This window comes from Parasteatoda tepidariorum, chromosome 6 (assembly GCF_982258835.1).
Source record: "Parasteatoda tepidariorum strain Cologne lab strain chromosome 6, Ptep-v5.0, whole genome shotgun sequence".
Classification (NCBI taxonomy): domain Eukaryota; kingdom Metazoa; phylum Arthropoda; class Arachnida; order Araneae; family Theridiidae; genus Parasteatoda; species Parasteatoda tepidariorum.
Window position 1 is genome coordinate 42,159,138 of NC_141760.1, and position 15,197 is coordinate 42,174,334.

At 27.0% G+C, this 15,197-nt stretch overlaps 1 protein-coding gene across 3 annotated transcripts in view; it reads right to left on the reverse strand.

Annotated features, from left to right (window-relative positions):
• Positions 1-1,795: 1,795 nt before the first annotated feature.
• Positions 1,796-15,197, reverse strand: part of LOC107454415 (uncharacterized) — a 68,584-nt gene continuing 55,182 nt past the window's right edge. For all 3 annotated transcript variants that reach the window (XM_016071610.4, XM_016071608.4, XM_016071609.4), the window contains exons 3-5: positions 10,974-11,033; positions 9,534-9,621; positions 1,796-2,131 (exon numbers count right to left, since the gene is read on the reverse strand). In XM_016071610.4, coding sequence (XP_015927096.2) covers positions 2,045-2,131; positions 9,534-9,621; positions 10,974-11,033 — 235 coding nt within the window. In that variant the 3' untranslated portion in view covers positions 1,796-2,044. The remainder of the gene's footprint in view (positions 2,132-9,533; positions 9,622-10,973; positions 11,034-15,197) is intronic.

The window sequence follows — 15,197 nt, forward strand, 5'->3', positions numbered from 1 at the left end:
TAAAATAAGTTATACTATAAGACCCACACACGTATAGTCTGATTTAATGCAAGAATAATGCATGGACAAATAAAAGTGATATCATGTATTTCAATTAATTCTTTGGACTAGATAAGTTTTTAGATTTAATTTTTATATGGTTGAATATTTCACAATAAATAAGCAGAATGTATAAAATATGAATAACACCAGCTTCAATTTAAAATTAATTTAATACAGAAAATTATACATGAGGAAATGAAACTGATAGAAATTATTAAGATTAGATTGACTCAACTGATTATTTTGGTAATGTCTAATTTTCTATATTGGATATTTCATGATAATTGAATAAAGCGTGTAAATCAAATTATATTGCAATAACCCACACAAGATCATTCTTTTACCAAATTATTAAATACAAAAGTGCGACATAGAGAAAAAAAAAGTAAAATTATGTTTGAGAACAACCCAAATAGAACAATGGAGAAGTTGAATAAAAAGCTTTATTGGAAATCAAAAGAAATCGCCATGAGTGTTGTAACGCAGGTCCCATTGTCTAGAAGCAGGTCTTTGCCTTTGCTTTAGAAAGATTGTGGTTGATTCTGGAAGAAGTACTGCACAGTTTTCCTAAATTCGTCGTCCGAATCGAAGAGTGCCCTTTGAAATACTTTCTTAAGTGACCAAAAGATGAAGAAGTCACAATGTAACAAATCTGGACTATACGGTGGGTGTTCCAACTCTTCCCAACAGAAATTTCGTAAGGTCGTGTGAGTTTCACGGTAGACGTGTGGGTAGGCATTGCCATAAAGAAGAAGCGCTTGTTGTGTGAGATGGTCTGATCGTTTGCTTTTTATTGTTTTTCTTAGTTTCGCCAGGGTACTGTAGTATTGTGTTGAATTGATCGTGCTCCCAGAGGACAGGAAATCATTCGTTGTTCCGATCCAGATATCTTATTTTATTTATATATTTTATAACCATTGTTGGACAGCCGACCCAATTTCGGGTTTACGACTACTAATGTTCAACTCCGTAGCCTTGTAATTTTGAACCAACCCAGAAGACAAGGGAACTCCTGAATCAGTACCCTCAGAGATATGATTTGTTATAGGAACATGGAGGACTCTGTGACTCGACAGATTTAACGTGCATCAGTCACCGTTTACTACACGGGGAGTCTTCAACCGTCAGGGATCGAACCCACGACCTTTTGGACATGGGCCCAGTGACCTACCAACCAGGCTATCCCGGCCACGATCTTGATATCTGTATAGAACAACTTTACTACGATCAGTTTCCTCTCCCGCAAACAGCTTTCATTGTCGAATGCCGTATGTAATGCACATCTTTACCGCCCTATTTATCCCTGTTTAGAGGCACTACTATAGCTGTAGTCATTTTGACGCATTTACATGTGTCCACTTTTCATTCAGGCAGACGTTATATTTCAATTAAATTGATTTATCTGGTTTCTTTGGTAATGTGTAATATGATGGATATTTCAAGAGGCGTATTACTTAAATTATATTAAAATATTCTATTTCACTATTTCTAAATTCACTATTTCTATTATTTTACTTCTAAATTATATTAAAATATTATATTACGCACGTATATTCTATTTCCTGCAAACTTAATTGATAAAAAAATATATCAATGAAGAAATGAATATGATGTTATGTATTTCAATTAAAAACCATGATTCACCCCATTAATTAAATTTTTGTAATTAATTTTTTTTATATTAATGCATATTTCATGATAGTTCTATATAGTGTATAAAATAAGTTATATTGCAATAAACCACACACGCATATTTTATTTCCAACTAATTTAATAGTAAAAAATTAAAATTTCTCAGTGACAAAGTGTTTTTTATTTCGAGATATATTCAATACGTTATGTTTTGATTGCTTGCGTAACAACAATGACAAGTATCTCTAATACATTATGTAATGATGACAGGGAAGGGAGGATCTTGAAGATAAAAAGAATGTTCTACATATTCTAAGATGTGCGATTGCACTCCAGCGCACCACCATTAATATCCAAGGTTTTTTATCTCTTAGCGCCTCTCCAAATCTTCGTCGTAATAAGATTTCGGATGGTTCTTGAACATTTTAGAATAAACAACATTTCTCATTATTCTTTCCTGTAAAGAAACAACACACGCACATCATGTATTGAAATAGAAATGATGATAAACAAAATACAAATTTTACATTCAATTTCCGCATTGTATCTTGTATTTTGCTATGTGTGATGTAAAATATATTACGCTGTTGCATACATAAATACAATGGCTGAGAAAACTTTTTTAACTGCACCAATGATTGGATTCAAACCATTAAAAAAATAGTGCATTTAACATTTTTTTTTCAGATTTAGGAAATAATTCCATTTTAATAATATTCTTTGAAATATTAAAATAAGCATACAGTATTTTCTGTAATTATCACCCTCAATATATATTTTTAAATCATTTCCCAATTCTAACAAAAAATTAATTTTAAGGCTAAAAAAAAAAAAAAAAAAAAACTGTCGAATTCTTACGAATTACTGAGAAAAAAGGGTTTAAAGATATCAAGACCTGTTTGTTTGTTTTTGAAATCCAAGTGGAGTTGGAAAAAAAAATTATTAGGGAATTCTTCAAGTTTCATCAAGTGATTGAATTAGCTTTAATCTTATTCTTCACTCTCTCTACACTAGTGATTCGGCAGATATCGTTAACATATTTTTCTTTCTCTTCCTCTAATTAATTTGTAGCTCTACTGATATGAATATTTCTTCAACATCATTTTAAAAAAAAATTCTAAAAATTTAGTTTAAGCAGTTAAAACGGAATTTCCTGAGATGCACCAAAACAAATTATGACCTAAAGATCAGGAGTGTAAATTCAACCATCGGATATAAATCCTAACTTCTTGTAGCCGACGAACTTAAATAATCATTAAAACAATTCGAACTTAATAAATCATCAAATAAAGTAAACTTCATTTATAGCATCAGGGTTCCGCGGAGAGAAGGACGATTATTTAAGGTTCCATAGCCAAAAAAAATTGGGAATCGCTGTATCTTACTAGTCGAGGGAAAAAAATAAATGAACAAATTCATTCGAAAATATTTAACTGATACTGTTTAATTTCGCAATTCATATTAAAATAATATTTGAGAAACGTAAATTTATTTACAAGCAGTAGAAGAGGAAGAAAATGAAACATAAAATAAAAAAATTGATTTCTTGAAAACAAAGTTTTACAATTTGAGATTTAAAGCAAGTTACACATAATGTTTACTTAAAAAAAACGCGTATTTTATGTTGTAGTAAGGAAAACTATGTAGCTTTTAACGAAAACAAATTTGGGTTATTATTTATTCCTCATATTTTTCTTTCTTAGAATGCTGATCGAACAAATTTTTTCTTCTAAGACCACAGAATGTTTAGTGCATTGATTTTAAATGCTTAAAAATTTGCTATTTTGAAAGCATACGCAGTAAAATGCTTTTCGATTTTATGAGAATGGATATTTCTAAGGATTATTATTATTTTTGGTTAAAAGCAATATAGATTTTTACTTATAATGCAAACAAATATTGCCTTTTAGCTGCTGTTTTGATCTTAGTCGTAAAGGTTTAAACAAAATTTCCATTTGCTCTGTAATCCTTTTTAAGATTCCTGTATTTTAGCAACCTTTTTTTCGTTTATAAATAGAACGAAAAATTTCTTAGCACAATAGAATCGCGTCAAACGCCTACGTATCTTTTTTTCTGGAAACGTGATTGAGAAAATATTGAAAAATAATACCGTATGGCATTGAAAATGTGTACTTAAGCTATTTATATTTTACAAAAACTTGTGAAAAATATCTAAGTGCTTAAAATGGTTTAAAAGAAACTAATGCTATGAGTGAAAATGGAATTAAGTCTTAAAGGCAGCTCAAGAAATTTCCAATTTAAGATGAAAATTAAAAAATAAGTTGATCAACGATATGAGTTTGAAAGCATCTACATTTTAAGAACTAAGATCTGTAATTCTTGTGTTTTAAGAGCAGTTTAAAGCTGCATAACACATAGAAATTATTTTAATTATTACTTTTTCCAGTTTTAATTTTTATTTCGTTAGTAAAGTAGTTGATCATGTTTTATCCACGTGTCTGATATGGCCATTTGCTCATTTTAAGCCATTTAATCAAAATTCTGACATTGGATCATTAAATGATATATTTTGCATTGTTTTATGTTTTACGGTGGATCTTTACTTATTGTTCTATGACTTACTTCCGTTTTATGCAAGTATTTCAAGTGCTTTTTTTCTTAAAAATCCCGGTACCATCTCGCTTTTTTATTTTTTTTTTTGCATATTTGCAGGTTTAGTAGACGAGAAAAATTATTTTGATAAAGCTTCCAAACTGTATGGTAGTGACATTTTTAATTTAAAGAAAGAAGCTATAACTTTGATTAATAAAACCAAAATTATAAGGTATTGAAAACATTCATTTTGTACTTTTCATCTGGTAGTGTTCATTTTATACTGTCATATGGTAATCTTACTGGAAATTCTGGTTTTAAAAAAATTTATTTCTCATTACCACACATTTAATACAAAATACAAAACTGAAGAGTAAATTTAGCCATTAAATTATGCCATGCTTAAGTATCATGATATAATTCCCAAATTTTACCACATTTACCAAGTTTTATTATAAAGCTAGTTTTTATTTTTAATTTTACCGGAATTATTATTAAAACGTTTCGATAAAAATTATCGAGCTTTTTGGTGCTCTCATAGAGCAAGAAACACGGTGTATTTTATCATATTCCGGTAGTTTTGGTAATACTTCTTTTTTTCAGTGCTCAATAATTTCAACAATTTCTTAGCAAACGAAATTTTTCTATTTAAAATCAACTCTTGATTTTGAAATTTTGAGTTAAATATAGAGAAACGTTGCGTTTTTAATATTATGGAGAGTTTTATTTACTCAAAAATTTTTAATTGATAGAAAACTGGAGACATCGTTATTTTGTCAAAATACAAAATAACTTCTCTGCAATCAATAAATGCTTATCTTCCTTTAAAATATATATTTATCAATTATTTGATTTAAACTGTGAAAAAAATGTTTTCTTTTCTTTTTTTAATTTTTTTTCTTTTTTTAATTTCTTTTCTTTTCATTCTTTTTGTCCTCTTTTTTTCTTCTTTCTTACTTTTTTTTGTCAAAACTTGCATTTTTCTATAACCAAGAAGAAATGTTCCAAAATATTTTTACATTTTATTCCCTAGTCTCAAACTATGTTCCTAAATTAAATTCAACTTGATTGGTTCCGAGTACATTTCCTGACGTTCGAATTTTCGAGACCAAAATTTTGATTTTTGACATCTGAAATTTTGGAAAAAATAAATTTTACTTCAGCAAGTTCGCCAACCATGCATTTATTTTAAAATTAATAACTGATTTTGTTTTTGAGCTCTTTTCCAGTCGTATTATTATTTTTTTATTAAACTTTAATCGATGGTGATCGAAACTCAGAAAAGTTATCCCCGCATATCCGTTTAAGAATAAAATAATTTCGTTTTCAAGCTTGCTGTTTCAAACTGCATTATTTTTAAAATTTTATTTTCGTCCAAATTATATTTTAAAACATCTAAACTAAGTTGCTTGGTGGCGTTTTAACCTTAAACTGACATCTCCTAAAAGAGAGAAGGCCTTCGCACTGATTCATTTAGTAGTCCGACGTAACGAATATAAACTGCGCAGAGGCGGAAAAATTGAAAATATGTAACAACGTTTGGGCCTCTAAACTGAACAGTGAGGGGAAAACACGAAAGATGTATTTCATTTTATAATCGTCATTAAACTGCCAACCTAATTTTGAGTTTACGACTATCAGTGTTCAACTCCGTAATTTGTAATTTTCAACCCAATCCAGAAAACAAGGCAAATCCTGGATCAAGTATTGGCAGAAATTTTTATTCGCGGAGGACTTTTTGATTGAACCAACCCGAGTTTGGGTTACACGGAGAGGAAAACAACGAAAATCTCCCATGGTTTGTCACTACGTTCGGATTACTAAGGGTTTGGATTTTCCGATTCTGTTAACTCGTACGGATGCCTTCTATCTTCTTGGAGGTGTTGCTTAAGAGAACGCCATGCCATGGTAGAAAGTTTTTGTCACAAATTCTCCTTAAATTCTTTAACTAATTTAAAGTACAGAAAGAGTGAGCTCAACCAAATCTAGAGTAAGTTATGAAGATTCCAATACTGAAAAGAAATTTTCAAAACTTATAAATAAAAATTAATTATGCGAAGATAACTCAGGATTACGCAAACTGAGAAGTTCTCTTCCAATAATTTGTTTGCTTTTTGATACTTTGATTTTTTTTTTACAGCTAATGAAGCTTCATGACTTACTCTAGGTTTGTTTGAACTCACTTTTTCTTTCTTTTAAAATTTAAATTAGTAATGGAGGTGAAAGAGAATTGTATCTCCCGTGGTTTAAACGAAACGTTGAAAGACGAAAATTGTATTCCGTGGTATAACATCCTCGGCTACAATGGACTCTTAAGAAGTTTTTTTTCTTTTTTTTTTTTTTTAAATAATGTTACATTGCTGTAACTTGTAAGAATTGTTTATACTTAGAGAGAGAACATAAAAAAAACATTTTGATGCATAATTCATGCTATAATATGAAAATTTTAAATTTTTTCAAAAAAATGAAGAATTTATTTTGAAGTTTAAATAATCTCCTTGCGCTAAATTTTTTCCCTAAATTTAAAGATTATTTGGTAATTTCAACTCCATTTACATTTATCTTCAAATTATAGAGAAAAAAATTGCACATTTTTCAACTAATTTCCATACAGAGTAGAAAAAGCAAGCTTCGGAAGAAAAACAGAACATGAAAATCGTCCCTCTATCTTTTGTACTAAACTTTTTGGAACATTAAAATGACTATAAAATATTCTGTGGCAACTTATTTTGAAATTTTTTCTCTGCAAGTTGTTTTTATTAATCTAGAGAATGTGTCAAAAAAAAGTTTCATGGAATAGTCATCAAAATTACAGCGCATGGGAGCTATTTCAATTTCCAGTTCGAAGCAAAATTTTTGTTTTGAGGATCACTACACAAAACACTAACAACAATAAGTTTTATAATAAAAAAATAAAATAACACTAATATTGTTAAATGGTTTACATATCCTTATGATTTTAGTAATTAACATGCTTTTTTATATCATTTAATTAATATAAAATGGTCAAAATTAGAAAATCGATTTTTCGCAAGATTTTCACGATTTTGGGAGTCTATTGTAGCCTAGCCTTAAACCAGGTTAAACAATGTGTCTATTTCCCGCTGTTGAGCTGTTTACATGTCAAAGAAAACTTATAATTTCATATTTCAACCTCAGAAAAATTTTATGGTTTTGGTTAAAGCAGTTGATGAGTTTGCTTCTGTATTATTTTGAAAAGGTACCATTTTTATTATACTGAATAAGATATAAATCCGTACCTTTGTTCAAAAAACACAGAGATGTCAAAAACCGAATAACTAATTTACAGCTAAATAATTGAGACTCGAATGTAAATATTATTGGTTTTTATTAATTTAATAATCAGTACTACCATTTTAAAAATATTCAATGATATTAAAAATGCAAATCACTGAATCAAATTCAACGGAATTATGTTTCAAAATAAATTCAATTGCGCGTAAACCCAGCATCTTTGTAATTCTAATTGTATAAAGAAATAAATTACTCGCGAAGAAATACAATAAAGCGAAAAAAAAAAATCATTTCTACTCAGAAGAAAGATTTTTTTTCTCACAAAAAAAAAAAACGCTTTTCAGGTAGAAAATCTTTAACATTCCACAGTTCTTCACAAAACAATTCAAAATCTGGAATTCAAATACCTAGTTATTGATCGAAATACTAGTTTTCTTCGCGCTACCATTTTTATTTCTGTAATTGGATTAAAGGTTTGATTTTTGAAAAATTGTATGTCTGGTTAATTTCTTGGAAAGCAAGATAACAATGGCTTCACGAGTTTGAATGTTAAATGAAATAAATTATTTTTTCTGAAAATAATAATAATAATAATAAATGCTGATTCAATTCAGAAAGAAAAATCTGATCACGTAGCATGTTGAAAAAATATCTAAAATCAAGAAAAATATTTTTTCTAGAAATTTAAACAACATTTGAAAAAGGAAAGATATCGGTATAAAAAACTATTTCTATGTATTATTTTCAATGATTAATTGCTTGTATAATGATTGATTGCTCTATTTATTTAAATTTTTGCGTTAGGTCATTATTTTGCATTCCCCATAAAATATTGAGAAAAATTAAATTATAAAAGTAGTTAAAATAAGCTATTCAAAGTAAACTAGTAAACTATATGTTTCATTTTTATATGGTCTACTAAGAATGGATTAATGAGGCAGTTTTTTATCATCATGAGATATGAAAAGGAAATTTTCTCAAAAACTATTTTAAGAAAATTTGTACTTTTCTGAAAACCTAAGCCACATGAAGTTTATCAAATTGAAAACCATTCGTGTAAAATTTTTTCTCAACGATAATTTACATTAAAAGCGAAAACCAAATCACATAAAAATGAAAAAATAAATTCTGAAAACTTAAGTAAGGTCAAAAAATGAAGGATATCAATGCTGAAAACTGTTCGCCAACTTCGAAAGAATGTATGGTCAAAACTACGAGATTAAGAGAAATTTTACTGTTGTTTTGGCTTGATGGGGACACCAAAAAACTCGATAATTTTTACCGAAGCGCTTTGGTAATGATTTTTATAAAACTAACAAGAAATATGATTTTAGTATATGTGATAAATTTTGTAATTTTATCACGATACTTTAGAACACTGTATAAAACTATTTATTCGGTTAAGTTTACTTTACAGTTTTGTATATTTTACTAAATGTGTTACAAGAAGAGAACTGTATTATTAAAGAGAAATGCGTTATAATATAACCTAGAAAGCCAGAATTTCCAGTAAACCGTTACCATTAAGAACGGAAAAATGAACAAATGAATGGTTTTAACGCCGTATAATTTGATTTTATTAACCTAAATTATGATTCTTTTTACCGAAACTCACCTTACTTATTTTACACGATAAGGATTAAAATGCTAATTAATGACGAACAACGATGTTTATAAACAAATAACTATTTACTTAACAATTAACACATGCATTTATTATCATAAACAGATGTTAACAAACCCAAGTTTTTTTAAACAGGCATATTAAGTGTCTTTATAGTATTATAAACGTATGCATATTATTGCATTAATATCGCCTATTACTACGCTTAGAAAAACCATGACCAAAACAAAAATTTGTCAAATAAAGTGAAAGTTTTAAAGATTTTTATTATTTAAACAATAATAATAATAATAGAATACTTAAAATTTGCAAGGTCAATCAGATAAATATGTAAATCATTTAATTAATTAATTTTTAATAAATTCTTTATAATTTATTAAATATTAAAATTTAATTAATTTCAAATAAATGAAATTTAGTGTCTTACCATAATGTCACTGTCAATGTCACTTTTCCAGTTAAAATTTTCTGTGCTGTCATCCGGACTATAAAGCTTATCTGCTTCATCAAAGTATCTAAATTAAGAAAAAAATACTTGAATAATTTTAATTCATATACCTGGGGAAAATATATTAAGTGATAGACTAAAATATTACTGATTTTATTTAATTAATTGATTAGAAAATAAATAACTTGTATGCAAATCCTTAACTTTGTAATAAAAAAAATTTTTCGTTTAAATTTACGTTTAATACATAATTTTTCTCACACTTTAATCAAACAATTTATATTTAAAGAACTTATTTTAATCTCATATATATATCTTAGAGGAAAAAGTAAAATTTTTAAGAAGCCAATACCATCTCAAATCTATATAAAATGTTTAGAGCTAAACAAAAGTTGATTTAAGCAGTATTAGCTTAAATATTTAAAACATTTTGTTTGCTTTGTTGTAAATTTTATATTTACTTTAATAGCTCACAGACTCTTCTCAAATACAAACTAAATATTTAAAAAAAAGAATAATAAGTATTTGAGCATTTTCCTCCTCATTTTAAAATTTTACTGTCAGCCAGTAATTGAAATGGTATTTGCTCTAAACTTGAAATTCTATGAAGAAAACGATGTTAGGTTGTTTCTGTATTAAGTTTTATAATTTTACATTAGTTTTTAAAGCATATAATTACAAAAATATGCAAATGTTTTAGAAAAAAATTAAAACGTCACTCTTTGCCAATAGAATGATAGAAATATTTTTTCCGAGGGCATGTAAAAAATCATTGTTCTTTATTTCTTAACAAGATGTATGGTAAAGATTATTCTAAATGCATTTTTATATTAAATTCAAATTTAGAAAATGATTTTGGAAATACCCTATATACGGAATCGATTTGAAAAAAAATTTGGAATTGAACACATTACAATTTTTTGAATTTTTAATAATAATAAGTAAAAAAGCACTTCCTCGAATTATAACTTATTTTATAGAAATAAATAGGAATCACTTCTATAAAAACAAAATTTTTTTTAAAAAAAAGGCATTTTTGGAATTATATTTTATTATACAGAAGTAAGTTAGAATCATGGATGAAAATGATTTCTTTTCTCACTTAAAAATATTAGAACAGTTTGAATTTTAATAAAATGAAACTGATCAAGAAATTTTCAGAAATATATTTGAAGGAAAAAAAATTATCATTCAGGTTCAAATTATTTAAAATATTCTTCTTATGAAATTTATTTAAATCTACATAAAATTATAATTTAGTGCTAGTTTTAAAAAAATTAAAAAATTAATTTTTACGAAATAATACGCCTCCATGAAAATGTTTGAAAATAATTAATAAGTATTATATTCACGAATGATTCATAACAATTTTTAGGGAAATCAATTAAAAACACAAAATACAAATTGATTGAAACTCACGGCGTCCTAGATGATCTCTTTGCACTGATACCCCTACATCTCGGATGAAATACCATTCGCCTAAAGGGAAATCAAAATATTAATAATGCATTAAATTACAAATGAATTTATACATCACGTCTAAAACCAATGAAAAGCAGCTATAATTTATTCATATGTAATTAAAGTTTAATATTTTATTCATTAATTAATCAAGTCCCACCGTCTTATTGTTCTAAATCTAAAAAGAAAAATAATTTGTGGTATCCAACTATAACCTTGAGCTGAACCTAACTTTATCTAACCTAGTTTTGAAAAATAAATAGTTTTGCACAAAAAAAATCGAACTAAAATTTATATCTTGACAATACCAGCATTATTATATGCTAGTAACAATAAATTAAGTTGGAAACGAGTTATCTGAACAGAACTCAGTGGAAAATGTCTAATTAAATACCAAAGCACCTTAAATTATGCATTGCATACATATTTAAAAAATAATGATCTGTTTTATAAATCAAGTCGAATAAAACCTTGATAAAAAAACTAAAATAAATCAGTTAGCTATAAGTTTAATATTAATTTTACTGTGTATCTAAGTAATTCATTGAGTTAAATAAATTAAATATTCTACTATGCCATTTGATTTAACTGTATGAATTGTTGATGTAAGGAGGTTTAAGTATATAAATATTTTATGTTATGTGAGGACAAATATAAAATCATTAAAAATTTTGCTGATTTTTTAATATAAGTTTAAATATTTCTACATGATTATCTAACTTCGTTTGTAACTAAAAGATGAAATTCATAAAAACGATCAAAATATAGCAGCCTTAAAATGCATTTTCAAAAGCATCATACACTTTCGGGTAGGGCATTGTAACTTCTCAAATTTTACCGAATTCGCTTAAAACTAATTAGCTGAATATTAGTTACCGTTATTTATTTATAGATATTTCTAAAAAAAGTAATCAATAAATCAGTAATTAATCCAGCATCCACCCAATCTTACAAAAATATAAATACCATACACCGATACAATTAAAGCAATTCCAAATTTGTTTTGTTATTTGTTGGTCCTTTTGGTTACTTTACGCTATTAGTATAAGCAAAACACGACTATTCATCAAAATAACTATACACAGTTTATTTGATATTAAAAATGATGCTGTTTTTAATTTTTATCTCAATAATCGTTGATTTTTCATTATTTTGGTCTATAGAAACACTTAACTATAGGTAAAAATCTAGTTAATAATAACCTTGTAAAAACTATTTTGATAACGCCGCCTTCCTTTACAATTTACGTTGAATTTACTTAAGCTCATCTGACCTAATCGAAAATGACTGGCTTGTAAGGAACGGTCAATAAACTCTCAACGAAACTCATTTTTTTTTATTAAATAGAGCTGTAAAATAGCACAGCATTCATGTAAACATTTATAATTAGAAAATGAGTATTATATGCAGATTAATTTGCAAGAACATGTAAGACAAATATAATCAGAGATACTAGTTTTCTAAACAGAACAATGCAAATTTTTGAAAGATTTTTTGAATCGGGGGCTAAAATTGCCTCTTGCAACTGTTGTCAGAATTTCGGGATCCTGATACACTTACGCAGACTCTTTTTTTTAATATTTTTATTGACTTTGATTAATTGAATGATAAAAGTTGTCACATACAATAATAATTAATGTCACTCACCAACGATATTTTGAAAAAGCTTAAAAATAAACATCGGTAAAATAAATTTACTGCAGTATTAATTCCATGGAACATTTTTTTTATCTTAAAACTAGTTTAACATTAACTCACATAGATTAAATATATTTCGTAACAATACTTTCAAAAGTAAAATAAATAATGAGTTCTCGTTATATAACTGATTTTGAAAAGTTTGCATCGAAACTGATAAATTGATACATTTTTTAAATTCGTCCGAACATTGTTAAATATATTTCAGCACACAGTTGAGCAATTGCAATTAATCAAATAATTTTGATTGCAATTAATTGCGAAGAATTTGATATTTTGTAAAAATTTAGATAAATAATTTCACTTAAAATATAAAAGAACAACAAATAATGTTATACCTGACTTCAAGTTTAAAAGGAGCTATATTTGTCTCAAACTTCGAAGAATTAATGATCATTTGTTGATTAAGAAATCTGTAATTATCGTTCGCAAAATTTGCATATTTAAGAATTCAAAAATTCTCGGAAAAAGTTTTTAAAATTCAAATAATTTTTAAAATAAGCAGATGCATTAAAGAATAATCTTGTAGTTGCTTTGTAATATATTAATTACATATTTATTTAAAACAATTGTTAATGTATTAACAAACATTTTAATCGATGTTTCAAAGAGGGTTTGTTTTTAACAAGACAGAGACTTAAGAATTAGAGGAATTGTATGAAATATTCTGTTTGTGTATTACATGTATTGTTAAATACATTTCAATTAGTTTATTTAAAAATGCTTTAACTGACTCTTTTACAATAATTTATTTAAGTAAGTACACTAAAATCTTTTCAAATAATTAGATAATTGAAAAAGTAATTTTTTGAAAGATTACCGAAGAAATCCGTTGAAAAATTGTAAAAGCATATTCAGCACATTATATTAAAAATATACTTATTTTAAGACAGACTAAATATCATGTTGCAATATCTTGTTTGAAACAATTAAACTCTTGCCTTAAAGAATGTATCATGATCTGATCTAAAATATATCATGATTTAAGTTAAGTTATTGGGTTCTAGCAAAAATTGGAGCATCCATTAAACATTCTGAATTAAACAAAATAGCGAAGTGTGTTGGGAAAGTAATTTTTATTTGAATAATTAAAATTGTGAGAATTAAGTTTCCATACAATATTTTTTAAAAATTAACAAAAGAAGAAACAATCCATGTCTAAACTTTAATTAATGTATATTAAATAATAAATTTAATTACATGTATAAGCTTTCAAGTAAGTAAAGCGAACCTTGTGTAATTAACTGACGCTCGTGCTTTCATAATAGCTGTTACGCTTTTTTAAATTTATAAATAATAGGATTATAAACAAGGTTCCTTGGATTATCTTTTAAAAAAGGAATATACTTTCGTTAGACTAAGCATTTTTTTAATCTATAAAAGAAAAAAAAAGAATTAATTTCCTTTAATTGAAACAAAAAAAGAGAAAGAAAAAATAAAATATTGAGATAGCTTTCATAAAACGTATTAAAAAGTAAGCCTTTTTTATTTTATTTTTCAAACACTTATATTTATTTTTAAAGCAAGTGAACCCACAAAGGGGTTTTTGCATTTATAATGAACCAAAAACATATCATCTAAATTTACATTAATGAAAATCGTTAATGTCAAATAAAGCTTATAAAAATGTTCACCTGTGGTTATCTTTTCAAGTATGATGCTCATTGTTTCTGCGGTAGTTTAGAGCTAATGAACATTGTTCAGTGTTGTGACAGGGATTTTTTAATCATTATAGAAAAACTCGGAATTATTTTTATAACCTTCATACCAGAATATATTCAGTGTAACGTTTTCTATCAGAAATAAAATTCTTATTTTTGACGGTTTTGCAATTCTTTCATGTATTTTACTATTTTAAGCAATCATTTTGTGATAGATTCAAGTGATTTTGACGAAACCTGAACTCTCAAACATTGAACGAAACTGTACTCACTTGTTCTCAAAGTTTCCTGAGTCAAAGTTTTTTTATGTGACCATAAAAGTAGTTTGCACTGTTTGCATGGTTTGCACCGTATGACAGGATAATGCAGGGTAAGTGAGCTGGCTTCAATTTCAGCTCACTTACCCTGCATTATCCTGTCATACGGTGTCTCGATTCCAAGCTATGAGTGAGAACTTACTCTCACACATTTCTTTTACACAGTGCTGTATTTATTATTGAAATATGCAAATCGATTTGTTGCTTTAGACGAAAATCCCATCCTCAAACAACGGGAAAAAGTCATCGTCTTTGTTTGACGAAATGTTCACAAGGATCATTTCTCAGGAGACGGTTTCGTCAAAAACGAAGAAAATAACGTTAAGTTCAGGCATCCATTTTCTTATAGTGCTTTTAATATAAAAAAAATTTAAATAACTTTTGTGACCTTAATAACATTAACGCGTTGTCCCGAATTAAATAGAATAAAATGCAATAAAAAAATTATTCTAGAATATTTTGCATCATGTCAAATAAAGTTAATTTGAGTGGAAATAATCAGCAAA